Source organism: Camellia sinensis, chromosome 7 (assembly GCF_055761805.1).
Source record: "Camellia sinensis isolate YWXY chromosome 7, ASM5576180v1, whole genome shotgun sequence".
Taxonomy (NCBI): domain Eukaryota; kingdom Viridiplantae; phylum Streptophyta; class Magnoliopsida; order Ericales; family Theaceae; genus Camellia; species Camellia sinensis.
Window position 1 is genome coordinate 177,736,505 of NC_138967.1, and position 16,063 is coordinate 177,752,567.

At 34.1% G+C, this 16,063-nt stretch overlaps 2 protein-coding genes across 2 annotated transcripts; one reads left to right on the forward strand and one right to left on the reverse strand.

The window, feature by feature from the left end:
* The first annotated feature begins 1,449 nt into the window (after positions 1–1,449).
* On the forward strand, positions 1,450–12,957 carry LOC114265238 (myosin-2). Its single transcript, XM_028206005.2, has 23 exons — positions 1,450–2,023; positions 3,405–3,506; positions 3,589–3,732; positions 3,826–3,976; positions 4,081–4,108; positions 4,304–4,472; positions 4,662–4,725; positions 4,862–4,875; positions 5,005–5,089; positions 5,814–5,917; positions 6,027–6,165; positions 7,075–7,193; positions 7,418–7,570; positions 7,659–7,748; positions 8,085–8,162; positions 8,433–8,591; positions 8,813–9,016; positions 9,397–9,741; positions 10,259–10,388; positions 10,692–10,805; positions 10,891–11,000; positions 11,185–11,397; positions 12,197–12,957. Exons 1-23 carry the CDS (start codon positions 1,583–1,585, stop codon positions 12,632–12,634), a joined length of 3,594 nt encoding a protein of 1,197 aa, XP_028061806.2. The 5' UTR covers positions 1,450–1,582; the 3' UTR covers positions 12,635–12,957.
* A 466-nt stretch (positions 12,958–13,423) lies between these two features.
* LOC114265239 (chlorophyll a-b binding protein 13, chloroplastic) lies at positions 13,424–15,552 on the reverse strand. The gene is made up of 3 exons (XM_028206006.2): positions 15,314–15,552; positions 14,818–14,979; positions 13,424–14,130 (listed from the first exon to the last, which is right to left on the reverse strand). The coding sequence occupies exons 1-3, from the start codon at positions 15,449–15,451 to the stop codon at positions 13,621–13,623; spliced, it is 810 nt and encodes a 269-aa protein (XP_028061807.2). The 5' UTR covers positions 15,452–15,552; the 3' UTR covers positions 13,424–13,620.
* Positions 15,553–16,063: the final 511 nt, after the last annotated feature.

Sequence of the window (16,063 nt, forward strand, 5' to 3'; positions counted from 1 at the left end):
TTAAAGTTTTCTTATTATTTTACCATTTTTCTTACTATTTTTTCTTCTTATCATCATGATTGCATTCTACAACTTTCTATTATTAAATTCTACATGAACATATTCTCATTGAGGGATGATATACAAACATAAATTTTATATAAAATTTTCAAACATAATGATATAGTTTAATGGCGACTTTTCACTTTAAATAAAACACTCATAAACATGATTCATATTTACGATAACATCACTATCATAATATTTTATGATATTTTTTGTATAAATTTTTATATACGAACAGAATTTTTCATTTTTATTTCCATCATCATTTTCCTTTCTTGTCTATTCACTCGCATTTATTACTATATTATCAAATACCGTCATTCACATTTATTACAGTATTACTGAATTTTTGTAATTTTGTATTTGGTGAATTTAAAAAAAAAATCACAAAATATTATATTTCTCAAGTATATATAGATTAGGTGCATCTAAAAAATAAAAAAATATACTTAAAATATTAAAAAAATCAATAAAAATAAAAAACACGAAAAATAAAAAATTTATTTTTTTGTGTGAGTTAAACTAAAAAAGATGATTATTATTTCTTTTGAACTGACATGAATAAAATATCAATATTATTTTATATGTATAAAGACTAAGGGGCAAATATGTCATTTTAATTTGATAGGAGATAAGTGTATTTTTTCAAACGTGAAGAAAGAATCTATATTAAAAGAAATCTTAGAAGTATCAGTGTAATTTACCCTTTTTAAAAATTATTTTCAAAAAAACATAAGTAAAAAAAAAAATACAAATACTCCTCTTAATATTTGTTTAAAATACGAATTGTTTCATATCGTTTAAAAAACTATAAATATCCCATTGTCAGATTTCTTTATTTAACAGGTTTATTGGAAAAATAAAATTTCTCATTATTCTTCTATGTAATAATAAAATTAACTTAATTATTAATTTAAATAAATTTGTAATATTATTAAAAATTATTAATTAATTTAATAATTTATTTATAAAAGATATTATTTATTATAAAATTAAAAATTTAATGAGTGAGATGTAATTTTTAAAATCATATAAATAATTTCGCATTTTTAGTAAACTTTTATAAAAGAAACAAAACTATCAAACCAGTCTGTTTTTTTGGAAAACAGAAGTACTAACTTTGTTGTAAAAAAACAGCCACAGCAACCAACCAGCTTCATTTTAACGAGATAATTTCTGTTTCTGCCATTAATCCATCAATCCTCCGACGTGTAAACCTCCCAATTTAGACTTGTTTTCACATAACGTTTTTCATCAACTCACATACCCATCCTTTTACAGCTCATACTTGCAGTTCTGTTTTCAAAAAACACTTTCAAAAAAACTCATATAGATAGACTCACCAAATTCGCAACAATCACAAACTTCACTCATTCAATCCAAATCCCCTAAATTCATCATACATTACTCAAATTTGACAATACTTCATAGTTTTGTTTTCAAAAAACACTTTTAATTCAAAATCTCTAATTGTTATAAATTTTTTCTCATTTCAATCGGTTGAAATTTGAGATACTGAGATACTATACAACCAATCATGTTATCGGTGTCGCCGCAGCCTCTGAGTTTGTTAGAGGAAATGCTGGATACGCTCCGGCGGAGGGACAAGGAAGACCGGCAGGAGGACTCGCCGCCGGCGTTGCCGGTGAGGCCGATTTCTAGGGCTCGGCTTCCCTCCGCCAGAATAATCTTGCCGGCGAACATTGATGTGATCGCCGGCGGGGAATCTCCGGCGAACTTGTCTAAACAATCTAGTAAAAAGAAAGAGGTTAAAAAAGCTAGGGATTGTAGTTTTGGGAGTAAAAAGTACAGAGAGCTTCCCGATCAATCGCCGTATGTTACGGTGGCGGAAGAGAAGGAAGGTGAAGTGAGGTTAGAGGAAACAAACCGTGCAAATTTGGCGACTGAGCATTTGCCATCGATGCCGAGGTTTCGGGAGTCTGAGTGGGATGACAACATTGGTTATTTTATTAAGAAGGTAAAAATCCTTGATCAAATTGTGTTGTTTTGTTACATTTAATCTCACTTCTGTCTAGAGGTAAAAACTCTTGGTCAACTTGTGTTGTTTTGTTACATTTAATCTCATTTCTGTCTGAAGTTAAAAGCCCTTGATCAAGTTGAGTTATTTTATTACATTTAATCTCATTTCGGTCTAAATGTAAAAACCCTTGATCAAATTGTGTTCTTTTATTAGATTTAATTTAATTTCAGTCTAAAGGTAAAAACTCTTGATCAAATTGTGTTTTTTTATTTATTTATTTTTTTATCACACTAATCTCATTTCTGTCTAGAGGTAAAAACCTTTGATCAAATTGTGTTGTTTTATAACATTTAGGCTTTAGTTTGGCATAACTCCAAAAAGCTAAAAAGTCAAAAAGTCACTATCTTATTTAAGTCACATCATCTTATTTAAAATACATCATCTCTCTATCACATCACTTCAAATCCAACCCATATTTTACGTTTTTTCGTAAAAAATCCAAAAGTACACTTATTTAGATCATCCCAAACAACCCATAGAATGTAAAAACCCTTGATCAAATTGTGTTGTTTTATTACATTTACTCTCCTTTCTGTCTAAAGGTAAGGTAAAAACCCTTGATCAAATTGTGTTGTTTTATTACATTTAATCTCATTTTTGTCTAGTGGTAAAAACCCTTCGTCAAATTGTGTTCTTTTATTAGATTTAATCTCATATCCATCTAGAGGTAAAAACCCTTGATCAAATTGTGTTGTTTTGTTACATTTCTCATATCTGTTTACTTGCTTGTGTTATGTGATATACCAACATGTTCATTCAAGATTTCAATTGTTGATCACCCATATCATGTTTTTGACTAGTTCTTCTTCTTTTTTGATCAATCAAAACCCCTTATCTTTCATTATGTTTTGCAAAAAGTCTATAAATCATAGTCTCTATTTCATCTTCAATTCTTTCTTTATGAGAATCTTTGTGAAAGATTTATAAAGCACATTAATTAGGACACTTCAAAGAATGTTTGTTTGTTTGTTTTTGTTTTTGTTTTTGTTTTGTTTTGTTTTTTAAATTAAATTCTTTGAGACCTTGTATATATTGTACCTCTTTCAATATGTGTAAATGTCTCGATTTTAATCGTGTCAGGAATATTATATCTATGTGCTTGATTTTTTATTGGACACAGGATAGGTGTTCAGGTCTTGGACAATAATTTGTGTGATTATTTTATTTTTATTTTTTGTTTGGTTTTTCCCCGGCAATAGCATATTTTCCCATTGCTTGTGTAGTTGGTTTTCAATATTGCTCACAACGGTACATGTGTTTTTCCTAAAGATTATTCATTTAGTTGACAATCACTGACATTATGAATAATTTGTTTCAGAAACTTCGTGTTTGGTGTCGGGTCCCAAAGGGGCAGTGGCAGTTGGGACATATACAATCAACTTTAGGGGCAAAAGCAACTGTTTTGCTGTTAGATCGAACTGTGAGTTCATAAATTCTGCACGCCTTTTTAAATCTTATAACTGTTTTAAAACACTTTTACTTACATCTTGTTATTACTACAGGTTGTGAAAGTGTCGACAGGAGAGCTCCATCCTGCAAATCCAGACATCCTTGAGGGCGTGGATGATCTCATACAGCTCAGTTATTTGAATGAGCCATCAGTTCTTCACAACCTTCAGTACAGATATTCTCATGATAGTATTTATGTATGCATAATTATGACATTTTATTTCCATCCCAACCAAATTGAGTTTCCCTTTTCCTTTTGTTTGACCCATGCTTGTGCTTGTTTCTTGTAGAGTAAAGCAGGACCGGTTTTAATAGCAGTCAATCCCTTCAAAGCTGTCCAATGTTATGGAAAGGATTTTGTCACGGCTTATAGGAAGAAGCTTCTTAACAAGCCTCATGTTTTTGCTATAGCAGATACTGCCTATAATGAGATGATGAGAGGTGAGTTAAACCATGCTTGAAGGAATTTGAGAAAGAAATTAATCTATTTATACTTGTTACTAAAGAATTCATTTCTTACTTTACTCTTATCATTGATCTTGCAGATGAAAAAAACCAATCCATCATCATAAGGTTAGTTGAAATGCCTTTTTGTGTGTGTTCGAGGTCCATTAAGTGGAGACTCTCCTCTTGATGCTGTATTGATGCTTCCCATGCTTTCCTTTTGTGGCACTCTTCTATAGTTTAGTTTTCATGTACCATGAGATTTTGTGTTTCACTAATTCTACATAGCATGTCCCTGAGAAATCATTGATATCTATCTTATAGTGGGGAAAGTGGAGCTGGGAAAACGGAAACAGCAAAAGTTGCAATGCAATACCTGGCTGCTCTTGGTGGTGGCAGTGGTGGGGTAGAAAGTGAAATCCTCCAGACAAGCTCTGTACTGGAAGCATTTGGGAATGCAAAAACTTCCAGGAATGACAACTCTAGCCGATTTGTGAGTCTCTCTCTCTCTCTCTCTGTCTGTGTTCCAGCCTCCACTTCCCTTCTTCCAAACATGATGCACTCCTACATTTATTGTGCATTGTAATTTAAACATTCTTGATGAGTACTACCCCTTGATTTGAATAATACTTCAAAAGATATACAAATCAACCCACTCACACATGATCCTGATATTGTGCAGGGAAAGTTGATTGAGATTCATTTTAGTTCAACAGGGAAAATATGTGGTGCTCAAATCCAGACCTGTAAGCATGTTTACATTGGAAAGTTGCTAAAAACAAACTTGATCTTGTGGCACCATTTCAATTGTGTTTACTAACTTGATTTATTTTGTGGCATAATCTGCTGTAAAACATCAACTCCTACAATAACTGTGGATAGTTCTGCTCGAAAAGGTAAGGGCCTGTTTGATGTCATTTTCATGTTTTGATGTTTTTGTTTTTTTTGTTTTTGTTTTGTCTTCCTTTTTTTTTTTTGTTTTTTTGGTTTTGTTTTTGAAAGTTTTTCATGCTTTCTTTGAGCAGTCAAGAGTGGTTCAGCTCACCCATGAAGAAAGGTCGTACCATATCTTCTACCAACTTTGTGCTGGTGCTCCATCAAGCCTCAAAGGTTGTTCATTACATCCCATAATTATTCCATTTGTGCAGTGCCTTTAGTTCTATTTAACTAGAAATGGGTATTACAGTTATGGCTTTTGATAGACATGTTGGGTTCCAATACCAGGATATCCAAAAGTTACAAGTTATGTGACTATTGGTGTGGCACCACTTGTGCAATGAGCATTCATATTGCATCTGTTGATGCAATGAAAGTGTCTATATTAGTTGTGTCATTGAAATGTAGCTAAAGCCTCTAAATATATTCATATATTTTATGGGCAAATTAGACTTCGGCTTTATGAAGTTCTGAAATCATGACTGGTGGATTTTTTATGCCACCTGCAGTGTTGCTATATATATAGCAGCTGGCTGCAACTTTGATGGTTGGAATTTGCACCACAGATTTTTGGTCCACAAATATATTTTTTGCTGAGAAGCTAGAGCTCTCTGCTGGGGTTGTTTAACAACTCCGCTGGTCCGAAGCCTAGGTAAAGGAGGAGAGTTGTGTGTTAGGTAGCCGACAACCAATGCGTAAAAAAGCCGTCCGGATAATGAATCCTAGTTTGCCGACCCCATTTGATGGGACTTAAGGCTTGGTTTGGTTTAAGCTAGAGCTCTCCACCGTGCGTTTCTAATCAGATATGGCAGGGTTTTCTATATTAGCTTTTAAATTAAAGCCTGAGAGAATTTATGGCCTCTTACTTAGCATCATGTATATTTTTTTGTTTTTGCAGATAGACTGAACCTAAAAACGGCAAGTGTGTATAATTATCTAAATCAGAGTGACTGCTTGGTCATCGATGATGTTGATGATGCTCGGAATTTTCAAATGCTTATGGTAACTTAACCATTTGACTTCACTAAAGATTGAAATTTCTCTTGGTTCTCTCTGTCTTCCATTTACTGAAATTTTAACTGTAAGTATTTTTATTTTTTATTTTTTACAGGAAGCCTTTGATACTGTTCAAATTAGCAAAGAAGATCAAGAAAATGCCTTTGAAATGCTTGCTGCAGTGTTATGGCTGGGAAACACATCATTTCAAGTAATTGACAATGAAAATCATGTGGAAGTAGTGGCTGATGAAGGTAAGGTCTATATTTTGGTATTCTAAATGTTTATTGGGGAAATCTCAAATAAGTGGGACAGTGGAATTTTTTATTTTTTTATATTTTGCCCCCCATTTTCATGAGGTGCAAGTCGCTCCTGTGTATGGCACAAGTCTTTCCTGTATGTCAAGACATGCACCAATGAAGATTCCATCTGTAGTGCAATTATTCTTTCACTGTCCCACTGAAATGCAATTGCCGCAAAGTTGAAGACATACCCTCTAATAGCTCCTCACTTTGCTTTTAACAAATAGTAACAAATCCTGCATTCATCTCATTAAGCCTTCGTTTGGGAAGTTTTAGCCCCAGGCTTTTTGGCTAAAATAGTCATAAAAAAACAAAATAAGCTTTTTAACTTAATAAGACAAAACATCACATCCAACCCATAATCATTACAATTTTTCTCTCACAAAAGTCAAAAAAACCAAAAAACTCATCTTAAACGAGGCTTTTTAGCCCTAGGCTAAAATAGCCAAAAAGCCAAAAGCCAACATTCTTCCCAAATGAACCCTAAAGTGGGTTCTGGAAAACTTTTCTTACAAGTTTTGTAGGTGATAATTTCAAATAGTTAGATGTGCAAGACTGAATTGTTTTGGTGGAAAATATGTACTGCACTAATTTTCAGTGTCAGCTTTTGTTGGATATATGTAAAAAGCTGTGCATGTTCCTCCAGGCAAGGAGTCCTGCAAATCTGTCTTTGATTGCCATATAGAGTTCAACCCTGACTACTAATGAAAAATCTTATTGTGTATGTTTCTTGTGCATGTCTACCTGTCAATAATGCACAGATTCATTATAATTTTTTTTTTTTTTTTTTTGGAGAAAAAAAAAAAATGCGGACTTTATATTAAAGCACCAAAGCTTATTTCTTCTTCTTTCTTTTGGCAGCTGTTACCAGTGCTGCTAGATTGATGGGTTGCAGCACTGAGGACCTGATGTTAGCTTTATCTACCCATAGAATCAAAGCTGGGAAGGATATTTTCTCCAAAAAGTTAACGTTGCAGAAGGTCTGCAAAATATTTGTATTATAACTCTCTCTCTCTCTCTCTCTCTCTCCCACACACACACACACACACACAATTATGTTGTGTCTGAGATTCTGAATGTATACATAGTATTAGATACATATATTATATATGTGCCTAATCATATACATTCACATGCGCACACAAATTCTTGGTAGTTGGTCCACATACTTCTAACATGGAACCCATTATTTTCTTTTACTCAGGCAATTGAGACAAGAGATGCTTTGGCGAAATTCATCTATGCAAGCTTGTTTGACTGGCTAGTTGAAGGAATTAATAAGTTGCTTGCATTGGGAAAACGGTGTACTGGGAGATCCATAAGTATCCTGGATATCTATGGTTTCGAGTCATTTAAGGTTTGTAATTTGAATTTATATGTTTATTGACATCTATAAACACAATGCAATTGTCTGACATTGGATAATTTCATCTGCTAATGTACAGAAGAATAGCTTCGAACAGTTTTGTATAAACTATGCGAATGAGAGACTGCAACAGCATTTCAATCGGCATCTGTTTAAACTGGAGCAGGAGGTGAGCATCTCATATCTACGCTGTTACTTTTTGAGGAAATTATCTAACAAGAGTTTCTTCCTATTAGTTTATTTTCCCCCCTTAAAATTTTTCTAAAAGAAAAGATCAACTTGAATTTAGTATATAAAGAACCACAAAAATGAATATGAATGTGATGTACCTAATGGGAAACACAGTTGAAGACACTTCTGGTGGATTTCAAGGTTGTATCAAATTCTTCCTGCTCATGAAGTCAATTTAGGAGGACAACAATTTTTTTTGAAACTCTTCAAAGAACTTGTAGCAAACTAAATATATCAGAATATTAATGTTCAAACTTGTTTATTTTGTTTCTAGGAATATGAATCGGATGGTATTGATTGGACCAAAGTAGATTTTGAAGACAACCAAGTCTGTTTGGATCTCGTTGAGAAGGTATTTCTGTTTTTAAGCCCTCTTTGCCTAATTCAAGCCATGTTCTTGTTGATGTAATACTGTTTATTGTAAACTGAAGTTGCAAATAGAATAAAATATGGAAAATTTTGGTTCCCAATTGTCAATTGAAGCGCTAATTATATAATAAGTTCTCATCTCTTTGATACTATCTTATCATATGAAACCTAAATATAGATTTTCATATTTCAAGTCACTCTTTCATGTGTGGTGGATTGTGTATTCATGGCTTCATTGCTATGCATTTTGCAGAAACCTATAGGGCTAATATCTTTGTTGGATGAGGAATCAAATTTCCCCAAGGCCACTGATTTGACCTTTGCTAATAAGCTTAAGCAACACTTGAATGGCAATCCTTGCTTTAAAGGAGAAAGAGGTGGAGCTTTCAGTATTCGCCATTATGCTGGAGAGGTACGTTTAGATATGGGTTAGCTGGAATTAATCGGAAACTTACAGCTCAATTGGTGTCTCTTTTCAATTATGATGTTAGTGTAATTACTAAGAAAATGTCCAACGAATGGGAAAAGCACTTGAGGCAACAATAAAGTTGATATTCAAAATGCACTTTGGACCTTTGCAGTATGAATACTTACACTGTGTTTTTATTTTTTATTTTTATAAATATTATTTAGGTTCTGTATGGCACAAGTGGCTTCTTGGAAAAGAACAGAGATTCACTGCACTCTGATACCCTTCAACTCCTTTCATCATGCAGTTGCCGGCTACCTCAGTTGTTTGCCTCCAATATGCTTAACCAATTTTTGAAACCAGCCAGCCCTTTCCACCATATGGGTGTTTCTGATTCCCAGAAGCAAAGCGTTGGCACAAAATTCAAGGTAGATACTTCTGATTATTTATTTATTTATTTATTTATTTTTGAATTTGGTATATATGCAGCTGTACTTACTTAAAACTACTGCGTCATATAAATTTCAAGCAACTGTCTTCTGAAACCAAATTTGAAGATTACGAGAACTTGTAGAAGCTTTTACTTGTTGATGTGGTTATTTTTAAACATTCTTGAGTGCACACAAGTTTTTGGGTCAAATGGCCAGGTCCTTTTTGTTTCTGTAATGACATGAATATCTCAGGATTAATAATAAACAGACAAAAACAAAAATAAAAAAGATATAGTGTGTTTCAGTGCAATGGAATATGCTTTATTGCATCAATTATGTTATGCAAAATAAAATTTGCCTCTCTGGTATGCTTGTAGGGTCAATTATTTAAATTGATGCAGCAGTTGGAGAGCTCCACACCACACTTCATACGTTGCATTAAACCAAATAATAAGCAGCTTCCGGGCATGTTTGAAAATGATCTTGTCTTAGAGCAACTCAGGTGTTGTGGAGTTCTGGAGGTTGTCCGGATCTCAAGATCTGGCTATCCTACTCGAGTGACACATCAAGAATTTGCCAGAAGATATGGTTTCCTACTTTCAGAGGATCACCGTGCCTGTCAGGATCCATTAAGCATATCAGTGGCCGTACTGCAGCAATTTGACATCCTCCCTGATATGTACCAAGTTGGTTATACAAAATTGTACTTTAGAACAGGACAGGTGAGTTTATATATATCTTCAAGAGGTCCTTAACGTTGTCTTTATTAGTCCTATTACTGCATCATAACTGTGGTTTTCAACTTAAAAAGGATGAAGGTATTTAGGTGATCAAGGATCTTTCTGCAGTTTAAAAATGTATTCTTTGTACCGGAAAACAATATTAGAAAGTATAATTTGTCGCAAAATTGGTATATTTTCATTAGCATGCTGGAAACATTATTTTTGGCAGAAAAATCAATGGGACTTTTCATTACATGAAATGCCCTGGAAATTATGGGTTGTGTTTCAAAAACAAAAACTTCAACCAAAAAAAAAAAAAAAAAAAAGGAATGAAGGAGAAATCCTGCTCTAAACCTGACTAAGAAATTCGCCTACTTGAATTTTTGGAGTAGTATTTAGTTACAGGTAACTCAGAACTTCAAACAAATTCTATGTTGACCTGCTAAGCTATAAAATAGTTCTTTCTAATTGAAGCAATATTTCCCTGCACATTGGTTTTCTTTGGTGTGTTTAATAGATTGCTGCATTAGAGGATACAAGAAAACAAGTTCTCCATGGCACACTCGAGGTGCAGAAAAGATTTCGTGGTCAACGTGTTCGTCATCAATTCCATGAACTCAAGAAAGGAGTGACAGCACTGCAATCATGTAAGGCATATGAATTTTCTTTGGCTGTTTTGTATAGAAGAGGGTATTTTGCTACTTTTTTTATTTTAGCTTTGTCTGTGCTCCATTCTAGGAAAATAAAAGGTTGTAATGTAGAATCTCTTCAGGATCTGTGTCTTGAAACATGTTTAGGCTTAGAAGTTCCAAATGGACCTACTTATCTTGGGTTGGAGTCTATATCTTTCAGTTATATGGATTCTATTGATTCAAAAGAGCCTCCGCCTTTTATGTATTTTACAATCACACAGGTTTCAATTATTTAATAAATGTTTTTTAATTTTGTAGTTATCCGTGGTGAAAATTATAGAAGGGAGTATGGTTTGTTGAAAAACATGAGAGATCAGGCTGCTCTCAAGACACTTGAAAAACAGAGGAGGGCGATCATCCATTTACAATCTGGTAAAATTCATGGTATTCATTGGACAAGTCTCTGGCTGTTTAATTGCTTAGTTTTATACTAAATCCTTGTGTTTTGTTTCTGCAGTAATTCGTGGGTGGTTGGCCCAAAGGCATTTTATTCACCTGCAGAGATTGAAAAAGTCAAATGCTGACAAGGCAAAACGAAGGCAAAGGAGCAAGATTTCAGAAGTTAAGGTACTCATTAAGATGCACCCATTACTCTGAAAGTTTCTCCCCCTTTTCATTCCTTATTAGTATTGATTGCAGACAGCCACATGCACATACATCTTCTGAGTATAAAAATTTAAGTTAAGAACATGGTTATGAATGGAAAATCAAGTAATGTTAATGTTTTGTAAATGTTTTGGACATTTAGCAGGAGGTGTTGCAAGAGGATGGTATTGTTCTGCCTGCAGTTCTAGAAGAGCTTCAACAGCGCATGTCGAAGGCAGAAGCTACTCTAGAGCAAAAGGAACAGGAAAATGATGCATTACTGGAGCAGCTAGATCAATTTGAGGCAAAATGGTCAGAGCATGAGGCAAAGATGAAATCGATGGAGGAGATGTGGAAGAATCAGATTGAATCTTTGCAAGTAAGTTTGCATGTTTATAAATACGTAAACGGTTGGCACTGTGTACATATATATATATATATATATTGTTAGTCAGCCAAATGAAAATATTAATACTGGGAGAGAGTAAAAATTTGAAAAGAGAAGTAAATTGGATGATTGTAACTCACTCATTAAATTGGTCACTGGACTATTGGATAGGAGCCATCGATGGTGGATCTTGATCATTTTTCATGACTGACATTACACGTGTGGACAGATGTGAACATATATTATCATGTGTCATGGGACATGTGAAAACACATTTAGCTAAATCTGTAAGGAAACAATGAAAGAATTACGAGCTATTCTAGAACTAGGACCAAGCAAACAAAGAGAAATTAGGACTTAATAGCAACCAATAACAGTCAAGTGATATGGAGATTTTCTGTTACATTTACATTGACATGGTGTTAGCTGATCTCCAACTAGCACATAGGCTGTTAATTCTCTTTTAGCACAGTCATGATTTGTTTCTGTTGCTTCCTGGACTATTGTGCGATGCTAAAAATTAGAAAAAAATCTTCAAAACACGATGGAAATTGAATTCTGAGAAGAGAGAAGAATATCTAATGTTTATAATGTATCTTTAGCTGAGAATGACAACATATAGATGCAGTTGTGTTTCAACCATCTATTTTGTAAAGCTTGCTAATCTAATCTGTGAGGGGAAAAAAAAGTAGTGCTTTTGTATTAGCTACCTCAGACCATTTGGGAATCCCGTTGTATGCAATCGAATTTCTGACGTGACTAAATACAACCATTGTAATATCTTCTTCAGGCAAATCTGGATGCAGCAAAGAAGAGTTTCTCTGCTGCCATCACGGCAGGTCAACTCGGGAGGCTAGATGGTTCCCCTTCACCCCGCAATTACGATTCCGAGGATGCCATGTACATGGGAGCACAAACTCCCGGTGGAGACACCCCCATGAAGTCTTCTAAAAATGTTGAAGTACCAGAGACTAATGATGCTTTGAAGGTTGTCGCTCATCTGACAAAGGAGTTTGAGCAGAAGAAGCAGGATTTCAATGATGAGGCCAAAGCCGTTGTCAAATTAGGGTCTCCTCACGATGAGCTTCGGAAGCTGAGACTCAAGTTCGAGACGTGGAAGAATGAGTACAAGTCTCAGTTAAGAGAGGCAAAAGCAAAAATAACCAAACTTGGGTATTCTGAAGGGGGAAAAGGTTGGTGGGGATTCAAAAGCTTGAGATTTATGTAGAATTAGCTTTAGATTATACACATCATCTTATTGTGGGTGTGGACATAGACAACAAGAGTAGTGTAGTACCCTCGAAAAATAAATGTTGTTGAAACCCTACCTTCCAGAACATTCTTGTGTTTTTATGTCATGCCAATCTCTATTACATGGTGGAAGGATTTACAAGCTTGTGTATAGCCAAAAGGGTTCAAGATTCACCTCATTGTAGAGTCTGTGAATAGGTTGTTGTCTAGAAGTTGGTACTGAGAACATGGAAGAGAAATGTTCTTCTTAAGTATAAATTGTATATTATTGACTGATTTATAGGATGTATATTGAAACTTTTATACAAAAGCTGTTATTTCTTACATTCTCCAGCAAGGTTTGTGTTAAATATGTGCGTTTAACAGTACTTGGAAGTTTACAAATTTACAAGGTTTGACAAATTACTCGCCTTATGACTCACATCAGTTTTACTTTGAAAGAAGAGTACAATGTAGCTGTTGTAACGACAACAATATGTTAGGGTTTGACATCAACAAATTACTATAATACCTTTAGTACAATTCGCCTTGGGGGCACGACCTCTTAAACTTTCCTTTTGGTCCACATGGTGAAATGTATCAGGTTTTACAAACCCAACAACTATTATCAACATGGAACACGAATGTTATTTTAACTCGGTTATGATGGTAGGAATTGGGGGATTGAAAATGTGAATAATAATAATAATAATAATAATAAAAGAGATGGACATACTATTGAAAATTTTATCAAATTTTTCTGTAGAATTCTTAACTAACTCAAACATTTGAATAATGTTGACACTAATTTTATTATTAATAATGCGATTTTTGAAAATAAAATTCTCATTCATTCTCTTCGATTTTTGTCATCTCAACACCAATTAGGTAATTCATCATAATCAAAACTAGCAACACCACCAAATCCATAGTACATAATTGCACAACACAAGCTATCTACACAATCACCCATTCTCAATGAACTTATGACCCAGGCACAAACTTGGTGGCATAGACCCAAGCATTGTTAGCCACAGGGTTTTCAAGGTGGTCCAAGAGGTTCTCAAGTGGGCCCTTCCCAGTCACAATAGCTTGGACAAAGAACCCAAACATTGAGAACATAGCTAGCCTCCCATTCTTGATCTCCTTCACTTTGAGCTCGGCAAAGGTGACCGGGTCATCGGCAAGACCCAATGGGTCAAAGTATTGGCCACCAGGGTAGAGATTGTTTCCCTCTCCTACTCCGGGGAGGCCATTGATGCGGAAGCCCTCAACGAGGCCCATTAGAACAACTTGGAAGCCCAGCACGGCGAGGATGCTTTGGGCATGTACTAGGTTAGGGTTGCCCAAGTAGTCTAGGCCACCTTCAGAGAAAATTTGGGCTCCGGCTTTGAACCATACTGGCTCTTTGAAGGCCACCCGTACCCATTTCTGAAGGACTTCTGGGGTGATGCAGCCTAGGGCTCCGAGCATGGCCCATCGCCCGTGGATGACCTGAAAATCGTTATATGATTAGATTATGTTTGAATCTTAAATTTTTTTAAAGGAAAATAAAATGAAAAGGAAATAGAATTACTTTTACATTTTTTCCCCCCATAGGTTTCTCAATTTTCTAATTAAAAAAAAAATGCTGCAACTTCATTTTATTTTCTTATCTTTTTTTCTCCACAAATCTGAGATTATGATGATTCAGAAGAAGTGTTGGTTAACCATCTATTTGCTAATATTGATTTATTTATATTTTTGGTGAATATGGTTTCTATTAAGACTAATTTACAATCCAATAGCAAATGTCTACCTGCTTTCCATTATAATTTACAACAATGAAAAACTATTAAAAAATTGTTCAGAATAAAACACTTGGACCAAATTAATTTTTAATATGACTTACACTATACCAAATTCAAATTTAAACTGTATATTTTATTTTCCCAACACTTTCTTGAGTGCACTTTTACATTTTTCATTGCGTATTGGATACATAATTCATATTAGAAGTGTCCTAATCTTCCCATAATGACCAAAACATAATTAATTCAAGTTTCTATATCACTGTATATGTGAATAATCATGATTGACTTCTTATTTTAAAATAATCATTACGAAAATTATGAAAAAATTACATAGATTTGTCATACAAAATTATGAAAAAATTTAAAAAACAAAAAAACTGCAAATTACCTCAAGAGCTCTGTTCCTGGCAAAGGCCTCAGGATCAGCAGACAAACCAGCAGTGTCCCATCCATAATCGCCGGGAAATTCTCCGGTGAGGTACGACGGAGTCTGAGCTGAAAAGGGTCCCAAGTACTTCAGTCGGTCCGGTCCATACCATAATTCATTCCCCTATTCAATGCACAACCATTAATCCACATCTTCAATGGCCTATTTGGTCAAATTCTCATTTCCTTCGTTTTTGTTTTCATTTTGTTTTCGTATTTTCAAAAAGAAAAACAATGAGAAGCTTGAACTTCCATCGTTTTCATTTTTATGCGAAAACAGATTTCAAAAGTAACTTTTTGCTATGTCCTAAAAAAGTGGCTTGCTTTTACAAAAAAAAATTCGAAAATTGTTTTCAGAAATAGTTCGCCAAACAAGTTTTATATCCTGAAAATGAAAATAAAAAACAGAAACATAACCAAACACACAGAGAGACAGAGAGAGAGAGAGAGAGAGGTACCATGGTGAATTTGCCAGTGCCCATAGAGACAACATCTCTAAGAGGGTTGGCATTAGGTCCCCTGGTTTGACCCAGAAAAGGGGTTGGTCTGAGGGCAGTGCTAGTGCTTGCAGTAGCTGCCATTAACATTGAAGCCATGCTTTTGTTTCTGAAAGCTTAGAATTGATGATTCTGTAGTAAACTGTTTTAATGAGAATTGCAAATCTTCAAGTGGGGAGAAGAGAAAGAAGTGGTATATATGAGTGAAGGAGGTGAGAATCAAAGATGGGTGGTCAAGATTGCATGATTGGGAAGTTGTGGTGGTGACTCATACCAACTCTCATCAACCAATCAGAAGGCTCCAAAAGATTTTTAAAATCTCCAACTCATATCCTTCTATCCACAATTTTTCTGACTCATTTAATTGGAAAAAGAAAAATATAAGCGTGTTTGGTTTGATTTTTTTGAATTAAATTCTTTGAAAATTAAATTTTTTGATTTTTTATATTTTTTTGTTTTTAGTGAATATTTTTTAAATTTTAAATATTTTTTTACTTTTTTAGATGCACATTACTTAGATGTATCTAAAAAATAAAAAATTTATAAAAAAATATTTTAAAAAATTCATAAATACATAAAAATACAAAAAATATATTGAATTCTTGTAATTTTTTTTTTGTATTTTTGGTATTTAGTAAATTTTTAAATTTTTTTTTTAACTTTTTAGATGTATTGATGTTTTTTTGGGTACGTAAGATGTATTGATGTTAG

Excerpts from the sequence above, each read along its gene's own strand:
- LOC114265238 (XM_028206005.2), top strand. The coding sequence starts at position 1,583 with ATGTTATCGGTGTCGCCGCAGCCTCTGAGTTTGTTAGAGGAAATGCTG. Across the intron at positions 4,109-4,303 it reads AACCAATCCATCATCATAAG|TGGGGAAAGTGGAGCTGGGA; the intron begins GTTAGTTGAAAT and ends TCTATCTTATAG. Across the intron at positions 6,166-7,074 it reads GGAAGTAGTGGCTGATGAAG|CTGTTACCAGTGCTGCTAGA; the intron begins GTAAGGTCTATA and ends TTCTTTTGGCAG.
- LOC114265239 (XM_028206006.2), bottom strand. The coding sequence starts at position 15,451 with ATGGCTTCAATGTTAATGGCAGCTACTGCAAGCACTAGCACTGCCCTC. Across the intron at positions 14,980-15,313 it reads GCACTGGCAAATTCACCATG|GGGAATGAATTATGGTATGG; the intron begins GTACCTCTCTCT and ends TGCATTGAATAG. Across the intron at positions 14,131-14,817 it reads CCAGGAACAGAGCTCTTGAG|GTCATCCACGGGCGATGGGC; the intron begins GTAATTTGCAGT and ends AACGATTTTCAG.